Genomic DNA, 13381 nt, shown 5'->3' with positions numbered 1-13381 from the left:
AAATCCACATGAATAGTTACCAAACATCACAATTTTCAGACAGAAAACAGTGTTAGTAGATAAAAAATGTGCATAAAATAAACCACCCATTTGTAGGGATGTGCAACATTAGCAGCACATCAGTATCGATGGATAAGAACATTTCTGCCAAGGTCTGAAATCCAGCTCGGTTGACTTCTCACCATTTATAGTAATGACTTTTTGTCTTATTTTCAGCACTTTGCCATGAGAACCATGCAAACCTGCTGTTTCATTAAGGCCGCATTCAAGCCAGAGATGTTTGGTCCACTTAAAACGAACCCTGGTCCAGATAGTGTGAAAGCCTATCAAACTCTGGTACGGACCATAAATGTGAACTCTGGTCCACTTAAAAACGGGGGTCTCAGTTATCTTCCAAATGGTAGAACAGTATAATAATAATAATAATAGTTTCAAGAGAGATCCTACTTGTAGTAAACATGGGCAATCGCAAGGATCTGTAGAGATGGGGCCTATATGGGACTCACATGGGCAATCACAGGTAGTGCCACCCAACCCAAGGACAAACCCACATGGGAGCCATACTGTAGCCCACATATAACCCATGTGGGGCACACAAGGGCATGCTGGCTGGATTTAAGAAGGACTGGGTGGTTGTACCAGCCAGGAAGTAGGCTATACAGTGTAACAGATGGATACAGATTCTCCTGTGAATTTACTGAGTTTTTGGTAAAAATGGGCCACAAATCAAAGTTGGCTCAGAATCCTTCATAAAGGAGCAATGCTCACTGAATAACTGGAGGCTAACTGCCCTACTAATCCTAAGTACCTCATATGACCTCACTTCAAAAATACTGAAATATCCCTTTAATTTTACAATCTTTTACTGAGCATTGCTCCTGGTATGTATGTTACTTTTCCTAACAATTCATTCAGTATTGCACCCAACAATGGTTAGATCAAAATGCTATTATACCACAATATAACCCTTATTATTTTAAATGTCTAACCCCATATCTACAAATCTACAAGCGTATTTTAACCCCAAACTGCCAGGAGTGAGACACAAATCCAGACTCCTGGATTCTCAAGTTCATTTGGAACCTCATGAAGACACAAAAACCATGTGTGTTGGTGCAAAAAGAGATCACAGGATGTGACATTGCAAGATTAGATGAGTCATTTAGACAATGTAGAGGAATTTTTGGTTATTAAATTACCAAATATTCAGTGCCTCAGACTTATATTTTTAGGGCCCATGATATAAAACATGCATGTCACAGTGCCAGAATTTTGAATTACCAATATATCCTCCTCTATGTTGACATTAATAAGCCAGAAGAAGTGTCTGCAGTGCTTCTGCTCTCTGTCTTTCATATTTCTGTGATTTTATGGGTGTCAGTGTTTGTGCAGGGCTGTCATCAGTCTGCAGGTCAGGACCAGGAGACATCGCTGTCTCTCTCCTCTGCTCTATCTGTCTGTAACAGACACCTATTAGGCACATGCATTTCTAAGCATGCTCATCTACCAACCAGAGCAGAGCGAAGATAGTCCTGCAGCAGGCAGGAAGAGGAACGTCTTATGCATCAGTAAAACTAAACCTTGAACCTTTTTCTGTCTGTGTGGAGATTTTGGGGTGATTCAAACTTCTTTGATTGCATCCGCTGTGAAACAAGAAATAGCATCTCCTCTCAACACAATGCATGTTTATTTTCCAAAACTTTCATCTAAATAGTAAAACTAGCAAGACTTCAGAGAGAAAAAAAAAACAACTTCCAGTGAAAATTCTGCTTCTTAAGAGAGTCTTAACTGCTGACCTAGCCTTTATTTTAAAGATAAACACCTGTTTATCTCTCTTTAACCTCCAATATTCAGCTGGGAATTTACTGAAAGGAGCAGGGAAGCTTCCAAATCAAGAATTCCTTTCTTCAGGCAGTGAAACTGTAAACCTGACAACAGTGACAAACCCCAAGTCCTGACCTTCACCTTTGACATGTGACCCCCTCCTCTCATTCTTAACCCCCGTGTCTTACAGGCCTTCTGTTATTACCACCTTTCACATGAGTTTAAAGCATGCTTTCCTCATTAATGCCAGGCCAATATGACCTCCTTTGAGAAGCGTGAGCGATGACTTCACTCAGTCGCTCTCATAAAGCTTGACTTACACACTGTGTGCTGATCCTACATGACCCAAGCGTCTTTGAACTTCTCAGATGTTAGTAGGGTGTCAGAACAAAAAGAACACCATCGATTAAGTGTTTAAAAAGCAGTGTGGATAGTTACTTATTACATCAACTCAAATTACTGTAATTTAGGGGTGTTTGATTGATGTTGTTTTTGATGTGAGACTGCTTGCACCCTGAGTGAAGTTATCCACTGAGTAAGACACACAGTGACTATTCTCCATCACTATGCAATGCCTTGCTATGAGGTAGACTCTCAGCTCTGAGGAGACCACATATAAGAGTTCAGTTAACACTGGAAAAGGAAGGGATGTTATATTTTCCTGTATCTCACTCAGCACTGAGTATTTCCAGTAAACTTTAAATTAAATACTTTTTACCTGAGTAGATTTACAGACCAGTAAATTTACTTTTATGAAAAGTAAATTTTAACCACAGTACTTGTACTTTCACTTGAGTGCAATAGTTTTGTACTTTTTCCACCTCTGTTTAAAAGACACTCATTTTAGGATAATAGCATAACCAAAGCTATAATAATGCCAGGAGAACAAGCTCCAACTCTGTTATAGTGCAGTGATGCAAATCAAAGACTTAAATTAATGGCCACCTCTTTGAAAATCATGAAAAACATACAAATCCCTCGTAAGTCCTGTCAGTCCATGGGTAGATGCTGCTCTAGCAGCATTAGCCATTAGCTGTGCTAGTGTTTACCTCTGCTAAGATCGGACACTAGCTAAGCGTACTACACACCGTGTTAGTACACAGTTGGCAGCTTTGAAACAACAAAAGTTACACCAGTTCATTTTAAATTAGTTTTTCCTTTCATAGATTGAAAAATGAGAAGTTTCATTATCTTGTATGACATTCCAATGAAAGGTAAGGCTAGCTTGTTTGCTGTTAAGCAAGCTAACAAACAAAACACAGAAAACAGTGTGTAGCATAACGTAAGGGAGCATGTAGCATCTTTATGCTAACGTGCAGTTATTTTTTAACACACACACTATGAATTTGTGTAAAGCAATAGCACACAATGTAGTTAGCTAGTTCACAGTTTATTAGCTTGTTAGGGAGCACAGTTGGTTAGCTACTTGCTTAGCATGGTTGGTTAACTAGTTAAAATTGCAAATTTAGCTAGCCCAGTAGGCAGATATGAAACAGTTACACCAACTCATTTCAGATTAATTTATCTTTTCATAGCCTACATTTATAAATGACTGATTTATTTACCGTGTATGATGAAATTTCAGGCTAGCTTGTTTACTATTACACAAGCTAACAAGCAGAATTTTTGCAATCTGAAATAGCTGTTTTTCAAACTTTTAGAGAGCATGTAGCATCTTTATGCTAATATGTTTTGGTTAACAGACTGCAGTTATTGTTTTTTTCACCCTTACCATATAAATTTGTATCAGGCAATAGCACATGGTTCAGTAGTTTGATAGCAAGTTGGTTAGCACAGCTTTCAGCTAGTTGGCTAGCACAGTTGGTTAGCATGATTGGCTGACTATTTAAAATTGCAAATTTAGCTAGCCTTGCTAAAACTAATAGCATTTCAGGGACATGGAGCTTGCAGTACTGGCTATGGCGACACTATTTCCTGTGTCGGCACTGGTTCCATTTTATTACATGAACCAAGCTAACCAGCTACCCGAGTAGTCGTTACTATAAAACGTTTGCTTAGGTGCAGAAAGGGTACTGAAAAAAATTTAAAAGGCAAGGGTACAAGACTGTGTAGATAATTCTTTACAAGGAGGAAGGAACTACATATCCCACAATGCATTTTGAATTATATTATTCATTGTAAATGATTACTGTTTAAGCTTTCAAGCCTTGTATTTAGCTTTTTCTACATGTTTATTGTATCTTTAGTGACTGTATTTGAATGATCATGTTGGAATATGTCAAGCATTCATCTGCAGCTTAATGTCTTGTCGTCCACCTATCAGAGGAATGCTCAAGGATTGTGGGTATTGTAGTATTTTTGACTAAGGTCATGAATAGGCGAGGTTTTTCTTAAAACGAGGTTGAGGTCGTGTGAACTTTTGTCTTCTACTGGAGCATATACCTTTGTTTCACACTCAGGTAGCTTGTTGGAAATCTGGCTTGGACACTTCAGATAATATGGCTGATAATAAAATCCACTACAGAGAAAATGAATGAGATTTTTACTTCCGGAACCACACTGTTGAGCCCTACTCCAACAGACAGTAACTGGGGTGATGTGGATATCCTGTCATCACATTGTTTGTCCAGCAGAGGGCGCCACATCTTTCTCAGCAGGGACTCCCTTGTAAAAGAGATTTTTATAATGGGTTGACAAAAAAATAGAATTTTTCATCTTCAACTTCTGATTTTTACATTCATTTCTAGACATTTGACACAGAGCTTAGCCATCTGACCAGGCCTGTTCACAGTTATTGAGACATATCTTGGAAAATCCATCTTTTTTCATTTACAACTCAAAAAATTGGCAGCCACACCAGTGCTCAGTGAATATTTCCCCTATAAAATCAGTATGGGTCTCAAAAAATCATATATCCAAACTCAAACCCTGCAACCAATTATGAAGCTTTTTCCTGACTGACATCATCCTAATAAGTTACCCCTGCCTTCTTAAGTCCATAAAATTATCATCCAATGATTATGTAACAAACTGAATAAAGTTTTACTGGCAGCTTGTGGTTATAAAGTTGCCAAACCACTTTATTATTTCAGTTTCAGTGTGATACAACAGGCATGCGATGTAAGATAAGCTCCTTGGCTACCTAAAATAATGAATAAATTGCATAATGCATATCAGGTGGCATATTAAACTTCTTATAATTAATACAAAGTATGAGCATTTCTGGGAATTTCTTCAAAATATTTCTCCGAACTGTGTTTGAATGCAGACCAATCGAGCATTACGTTGACATGTCCCAGTTAAGCAGTGATGCTGTGCCTGGGCAAGCCCCTGCAAGCTTTCAGGTGAATGTGGGCCTACATCCAAATCCTCCCTAAGGCTAGGAGGTCAGCTGGCGTGGGTCAAGATGATTTCTTTACTGCTCACAAACTCTGCAAGCTTTGTCTGCAGAATTGTTAAAAATGTCAAATTTGACTACAATAAAACATTAGAATTGATATAAATGCAAAATCAAAGCAATATCTTATTATAATCGATGCTTATGAAGCAAAAGCTGACACTCCAAGAGCGAGATAATGAGTTTACACAAAAGTTGCATGTAGTTGGCACGCTATCAGCAATCAATCATGAAGCATTTCCCATTTGGCTTTTGTCAAGTGTCACGTTTCAGGATTAGGAGCGACACCTTGGATGCTTGCTTCCAAGACTCTGGTTCTTCTCAGTCATATAAAGAGCTGATTAAATCCAGCCTTCTGCATCAGACCTCCAGTCAAACTCCCACTCCTTATCTTGATTAAACAACCACTTTTACACCCAGCATGACAGGCTGCAGTCCCCCCTTTACGCTTAGCTTGTAAAAACTGCACATTTTTGACGTTGAAACGGAGCGTCTGGCTCGGCCACACTCAGCACAATCTTTATCACCTCCTGAAGCAGACAGAAGAAGCCACCTGTTCACCTCATAGTCTTGCGTCAGAGCGTCACAGCCCAACACAGACCACCAACCATGCCAAGCAGCCCTAAGTTGCTAATAATACATGCAGGCCTGCAGACCCCAGCCCCACTTCTGCAGCACTGTGTGACCTCTGGACACCCTGGGGGGGCACGGCTAGTGCCACTCAGGAGTGTCTTAATGATTAAATTGATCATATCTTCTCTCAACCCTGCATGTGCATCACTTTCACCAACAATAACAATCATATTGTCACACACTGAAGCCACCTGAAGGCATAAAAAGTTGTTTTAAGGTAAGAAAAGTCAAATTTGAAGCTGTGGTGAGGAGCTCTTTGCTTTGACTCCTGATGTTGGAGTCCTTAGGCAGCTCCACCCTGCCACTTCAGAGCAGCTACAGTCCCTCCCTCTGATGAAAAGTATGCTCATCCCTCTCATCAGTTAAGAAAAGAGGAAAAAAACTCTGGAAAAAGACTCTTTCTGGAGGTTTCTGCACCTCTGAGAAGGCTCATGGAGGCAGTTAGGTCTGCAAAATGCAAGCATGATTGCTATATTCTGCATAAACCTGATCCTAATGTGAGTTACCATGTAAATAAAGGCCTTCATCTATGTTTAAGACAGATAAACTTTGGCACAGAGGAGTTTGCCCTGCTCTAGATAGCTTTTTTCCCTCTTTTCTCCAGTCTTTTGATGCTTTGACAAGTCCCATAGTTTGGGGTACAGCAGGCTGAATACATTAGGGCTCCACTGAAGGCACAAAGATGAGTTTAGGAGGAGGAGGAGGAGCAGGCTCCACAATAACCAAGGAGGAAAAAGTTCGAGCAGCTCCAAACTGCGTCTGCATCTTACCTGAACTTGCTTGCGATGTGACAAAAAGCAGAATCACCGCTAAAGTGATTTGGGCGTCCCTTATCCTCCGTTTAACTTTCCATCTTATATGGGTATCCATGACCGCCACACACGTCCACGGCAAGTGGATTCAACTTGAAGCAACTAATTAGACTTGCAACAACTTCAGATCAGGACAAAAAATTTAAAAAAAAAAAAACTAAAAGCCAAAAGTCCCAGAGAAAGAGAAAAAGGGGGAGGGGGGGTGTAGCGGTATGTCTCAAGCAGCCATAGGGGGTTTGTTGGTGCGCGTTCCTCCGGCTAGTCTGACGGATGTGCACCCGTCTCTCTCCCGCACAGCTCCTCTCCTCTCTGCGCTTCTGAACTGTCCTGCTCCGCGGTGTTGCCCCCTCTTTCAGTCGTCACGTACAGCCCCTTCAAGTCCAACGGGGCAACACGTTAAAAAAAGCCAGTCTTCCCCCCCTCCGGGCTGTCAGTCACTGGTCGGACAGGAGGCTCGGACAAATCAGAGGAGTCCGTTCAGAAGAGGCGGCCCTGTCATTGGCCGTGGGTGGGAGGAAAAAAGTTTCCAGGGGAAAGTTTCACGCCTACTATTCTTACGCTCCGGATTGTTTTACATGGAGAGAGAGGAGGAGAGGGACCGAGCGGGAAAAGCAAACTGATTCAGACAGATATGAGGACAAACGGAGGGTTTTCAGATGTAAGAAGTTCAGAGTCTGTCCGTGAGACTGATCTAGTGAAGAGAGAAATCAACAGGTGGGACTGAGTCTGTCTGTAGGGGAGACCGGGCTGAGCTGGACCGCTTTAGAGCTGTTGGACAATGCATTATCAAGCATCTGAGTCCAGCCTTACACCAGAGGACTTTTCTAAAATGTTTAAAAGACTCTGAAAAGACTGATATCTGACAACCTGTAAACAAGTCGCTGAGTTTTTAGACCAGTGGCATCAAACCGAGCGGCAACCTGAAAAATGAAGCCAATGCTAAAGTGCAAAAAATTGCAATACATCAAGTGTCCACTTGAGGCTGGCTGCAGGAACACCGGACACCTGTTATAAAGGCTGTAAACCAGCTTAGAAATAAACTGGTTTACAGCCTGGTTCAAAACACCAAACGTGTCTCATTAGCTAGTGTCTTATTCTGAGTTTCCGTTAGCCGGCATTTGCCGGTCATTGGCCGGTAAAAAGGGCGGAAGTCCGGCAGATAAAAATATAACCGGTCAAAATGTCGGGCAGAAAACATGCAAATGACCAGATAAGTACACACTGAATACTTGCATATTATATTTTGTGTAACCTAGAATATATGTTGCGAGAATGCGTTAATATAAACTCAAAGTTGCCTCATCTTACTACATCTACTGTCCTGCAGTGCTGGGGTTGTTTATCTCCTCAGATGGCAAGCACATGGCTAATTATGTATGCACGATGAAGTCAAAGCAAATCTATCTCTCTGCACATGCTCAGTATTGCTGGGGACTATGCAGGGAAAGTGGGAAAGTTTGACCAGAGCTTTCTTGTAAAGCAGAATTTTAATCTTAGTGAGGTTTTCCTGGTTAACCAAAGGCTTAATATCATCAGCCGTATGGAGGGATTTTCTGTCATCGCTGCGAGTAATGGAGAGGCTGAAACAAAGGGAATTGTGTAGCTGAGCGTCGTAAACACAGATGCAGCAGCAGAGAGGAGGCCAACGCCGAGCAGAGTTGTATTGGACTTCGATAAACTACCTATGACCAATCCTCAGATAAAGTTGGATTGTAGTCAACACAGAATCACATCGTGCAGAACGGCATGGACCGCTTGAAGCTGGTAACGAAGGCGCTGTCTCTCTTCAGAGAGGCTACAGTGATATCATCATGAGGACTGATATTAGCAGCTAACGGTAAGACTCATTTTTCATTGAAATGTAGAGTCTAACGCAGTGTCCAGTTAACAGAGCACTTTTGTTATGTGTTTGGATGCTTCGTTGTTGTCGGTAGAGGATGGTATTTGGCTGTTGTATGCTGCAAAGTTATGATAGTGGCCAATGTGCTAACAGGCTAAGGGTGCTGATGTGAAGCTAACTGTTGTTGTTTATGAGTTTAACGTGGGCGTATAGTATAACTGTGTAACTGACTGCGTGTGTCAGGAAAAGCGCGCAGCCTTTATTTTGATACTTTAAACCACTTACACTAAGAAAAATAAAAGAGATTTATGTGTTTTGCTGCTGTTAATGCAGTAAAATAATGTTTAAGCAAATGTCCGATAGTTGTTCTAAATGGCCGGAATTCTTGAGGACTGCCGGTCGTTTTGACTGGGGACAAAAAAGTCTTGTTGAAATGCTGGTCTTATTGTGCTCTCACTGTACGGGGGGTGAATTTTTTTGTACCACGATTGTTTGGATTATATTTCAGATGAAAGCTGATTGGCGAGTTGAAAAGGTCAAAATGTGTCTTGAATTTTAAAAATGTCATTCCAAAAGGTTAAAATATGAGATAAGAAGTCATGAATATGAATTGAAAAGGTCTAAATATGAAATTAAAAGACAAAATCACAAGTTTAAGTTGTAATTTTCAGATGAAAAATTGAAAATTTGACATGAAAACACTAATTAATTTTATTTCCCCACATTCTTGGCCTTTTAACTCATCATTTTTCTCTTTACTTCTTCAAATTTTGATGACTTAACAACGATATTTCAAACCAACAAGGTCAAATTGACATGTTTATACAGGAGGAAATCTGCAGACCTCACACTGGTGGGCCAGTTAGAATAAAAATATGATCTGATCTCACAGGCCGGGTATAGCTGTACCCCAGGCCGGATTTGGCCCCCGGGCCTTGAGTTTGACCCCCCTGAACTACATGAACTGGTCAACAGACTGAAATTTGTATCTGACTGAGTGAAAAACAATACTGGGGGGCAGCTGCTCCTCCCTTAAAAAAAAGTCCAAACGGTATCGTCCAGTGCTGCAGAAAAATGCAGGTAAATTTAATTAAACCATAGTAAAAATATTGCTCATACACTGGGAAATTATGGGACAGAACTACATTTAAATGCATTGATATCTGTAAAAATGATGCAACATTTGTCACTGGTCAAGAGGGGCCCAGTGTCTTATTCTTTCTGGGGTCCAAACACCCCTGCTATGAGGTTGGTTCTGCTTTGTTCTTACTAGAGGAGACCCACCATGATGTAAAACACTGTACTTAGCATTTCCAAAAGTGTATTTTAATTCACAATAATTCACGTTTTAAAGTTTTCCTCACATTTCTGTTACAACTAAAGAGAAAGTTCACATTTCAAAGCCCAGATGCGCTCCTCAGCTCCACTCTAGACTCAGTCGGGGCCTAAAAAGTTGCTCCTTTCTTTTGTTAAAAAGTATGTGACGTGAGGTCCTAACAGACATTTTCTGGGAGTCTGAAATCAAGTAAAATAGTCGTTTGTATACCAACATAGTAACAATTGTCCCCGCTGTAACAAAGCAGTTCAGACATGGCATAATCACACAAAAGTCCTGCTTCTAAAAATAAATAAATGACAAACAGTACTTGGTGAGATTGAAGCCCAAGCTCTTGCCGCATTGTCTCCAGAACGGCCAGAAAGGGCAGCTGTCTTTTATAAGCTGTCACATGACTCTTCCAGTAGGGGGGCAGACTGCTCTTAACTGCCCAGTAAAAGTTTCAGCACAGTAAACAAACAGTATGGTGGTTGGGGACACATCTGACTGTGTTTCACATTCTAAGTAGTGTGAAAGAGCGGGTCTGGAAGCGGATGCTAAGTGGTCATCGTAAATTTGGACCAAGGCTGGAACATGCCGCTTACGTTTTTATGAATCTGTGCTGCAGAATTAAAAACAAAAATTCAAAAGGAGCTTTTATTTAAGGCAGTTTGGATGCTCCAAGATAGAGAAGACTGATCCTCTGTAAATCTGTCTTTGCCCACAGCTCCAGAACTCAAGGCTCGGCTCACTTCTGACTAGGGATGGCAACCAGTTCTTTCTCCTTCTTTGGTCTTTTTTGCCTCCAGCTGAAAAGAGACATGAAAACAGAGAGAGAGATTGGGGGAAAGACATGCACCAAACAGCACCGACACCGTGACCGGTGCATCGAGGACTGTAGGCTCTGCACAGGGGCGCCTCCTCTACTCCAAACCCGCACTCGAGGACCAGCTCTTTTCAAGCCATCATTGACATCATTTGCCTGGAACAGGAGAGAGAAGTGGTTGAAAGCATGGTTTGATTCTGCACAAAATGGCACAAACAGCTGAACGTGCAACAGTATTGGCCATGTGATCTCTAGTAACCACATGTTTGACGCTCCATGCAGCCCGTTAACGAGTGCTTCCTCATCTTGGCAGAACAATAGAGGCATTTTGTAATGCAGAAATGTTCGACTTCGGGAACATTTGGAGCTCCTTTTGCATGAATCACTGCAGAATTGCAACGTGGCATGAAGGCGATCAGCCTGTGGCACTACTGGGGTGTCATGAGGCCCAGGTTGCTCTGATAGCAGCTCATCTGGATTGTTGAGTGTGGTGTCTCTTCAAATTTCCTCAGAGATTCTCAGTGGGTTTCAGGTCAGAACCCAGTACAGTAACACCAGGTCAGCAAACCAGTTTCTGGTAGTTTTGGCTTCACTTTGGACAGGTGCCAAGTCCCGTTGGAAAAGGAAATCAGAATCTCAATAAAGCTTCAGCAAATGGAAGCATGAAAGTCTTTAAAATCTCCTGGTAGACGCTGACAGCGTGGACTCTGGACTTCATAAAGACCAGTGGAGCAGATGACATGGCCCCCAAACTATCACTGACTTTGCAAACTTCACACTGGACTTCAAGCACCAGGGATTCTGGGCCTCTGTGATCTTCCTCCAGACTCTGGGACCTTGATTTCCAAATGAAATGCTTAATTGACTTTAATCTGAAAACAGGAGCTTGGACCACTGAGCAACAGTCCAGTTCTCCTTATCCTTAGTCCAGGTGGGACGCTGATGACATCTGTGGTTCAGGAGTGCCTTGTACTCCATTTCCTGGACCCGTCTGTGTGGTGGCTCTTGATCCCCTGACTCCAGCCTCAGTCCAGTCCTTGTGAAGCTCCTCTAAGTTCTTGAATCTGCTTCCTCTGAAGGCTGAGCTCATCCCTGTTTTCTTACCACACTTTTCTCTTCCAGTCAACTTTCCATGAATCTGCTCTGATTCAGCCTCTGAGAACAGCCTGACCTTTCAGCAGTGACCTTCTGAGGCTTACCCTCCCTGTGGAGGATGTCAGTGATTGTCCTCTGGACATTTGTCAAGTCAGCAGTCCTCCCCATGACTGTGGTTGTGTGAGAGCGAGAATGAAGGCTTAGTAAACCTTTGCAAATTTCCTTAATATTCTAATATTCTGAGGTTGAGGTTTTTAGATTTTTGTCAGCTGTAAACCATCAAAATTAAAACAAAAAAAGTATTTTTTTAGAATTCTTTTAGCTGCACCTGTATGCGCTAAAGCAGAGGTGTCGAACTCAGTCACAGCAGGGGCCGGATTCTGGATTCAGGTCTAACCTGAGAGCCTAATAGGGTCAACATTTAACCATAACTATCAACTTCATTTCAGCAGTAATAACATGTGAAATAAAAACAGCACTGATGATAAATCATCTGAAAATTCAAAAAAGTGTGACATAAAAATTCCAACTTTTTAGTTCAAAAGATCAGGACACAATATTAAAACAAGAAAAATAATGTTTTTAAAGAGCAAATATATGAGGAAAAAGTTGAAATCATGAGTTTAAAAGGTCAAAATATGAAATTAATTTTGAAATAATTAGTTTAAAAGTCAAAATGTGACTTAAAATTTTAAATTGTGAGTGTGATAGGTCACATTAGGTCAAAATTACGAGTTGAAAGATGTCAAAATATGAACTAGAATTCAAAATGATGACTTAAAAAGTTAAAAATATGACTCAAATCTAAAATTGGGAGTCTAAAAGGTCAAAATATGATATAAAAAGTAAAAATTATTGATTTAAAATGTCAAAGTATGAAAAACAAAATGAAATCATGACTCTGTAAGTCAAAATATGGGACTAAAAAGCGACAGTAAGGAGTGGAAAAGGTCAAAATATGACTTAAAGTTTAAAACTGGGAATCTAAAAGATAGAAATGTGAGATATAAAATCCAAATCATGAGTTGAAAAGGTCAAAGTATGAAATGAAAAGTCAAAATCATAACTTTGAGTCGTAATCTTGAGATGAAAAATTAAAAATATGAAATAAAAACACAAATTAGTTTGTTTCCCCACATTCTTGACATTTTTGAAATCTTTCATACTCTTTACTTTTGTAGGTCTTTACGGCTTAACAAGGATATTTTAAATAATCAAGTTAAAGTTTACATTATCATACAGGAGGAAATCTGCAGACCTCATACTGGTGGGCCAGTTATAATACAAATATGATATGATCCCACGGGCCGGATATTATCATTCCACGGGCCAGATTTGGCCCCCAGGCCTTGAGTTTGACACCCCTGTTCTTAAGAACGCAGGCTAGACTTAAAAATCTAAACAGCCACCATCCCTACTTGGGGGTCAGACCCGTTCGGTGAAACACTTTAAGAATTCAGACGCTTTCTGTGCACAGACTGTAACTATTTTCACTCTTGTCTCACCGTATCAAACTTTTGCCTCTGCAGCTGTCACAGCAGCTCTACCTCAGGTGACCCATGTTACCAGATGTTTGCACTTTCTCGGGCCTGAAGGCGTTTTGATTCGACTGTACTACATGGAAAGGGAGGAGAATATTTATATCAAGTACAGGCTAGCCCTTCTGGACTGACCACTT

The 13381-nt window shown here is 40.9% G+C and overlaps 1 protein-coding gene across 2 annotated transcripts in view; it reads right to left on the bottom strand.

Moving 5' to 3' along the window:
• The window catches only part of col5a1 (procollagen, type V, alpha 1), a 164141-nt gene extending 157120 nt beyond the window's left edge, over window positions 1-7021 (bottom strand). Inside the window, exon 1 of one of the 2 annotated variants that reach the window (XM_041811099.1) lies at window positions 6586-7021. In XM_041811099.1, the coding sequence (XP_041667033.1) occupies window positions 6586-6685 (100 nt within the window). In that variant the 5' untranslated portion in view covers window positions 6686-7021. The remainder of the gene's footprint in view (window positions 1-6585) is intronic. The other variant, XM_041811100.1, reaches the window with a different exon arrangement.
• Between the last annotated feature and the right edge of the window lie 6360 nt (window positions 7022-13381).

This window comes from Cheilinus undulatus, linkage group 17, assembly GCF_018320785.1.
Source record: "Cheilinus undulatus linkage group 17, ASM1832078v1, whole genome shotgun sequence".
NCBI classification, from domain to species: Eukaryota; Metazoa; Chordata; class Actinopteri; order Labriformes; family Labridae; genus Cheilinus; species Cheilinus undulatus.
Note: the sequence above shows the minus strand (reverse complement) of the source record. Positions and strands in the feature narration are given on the sequence as shown.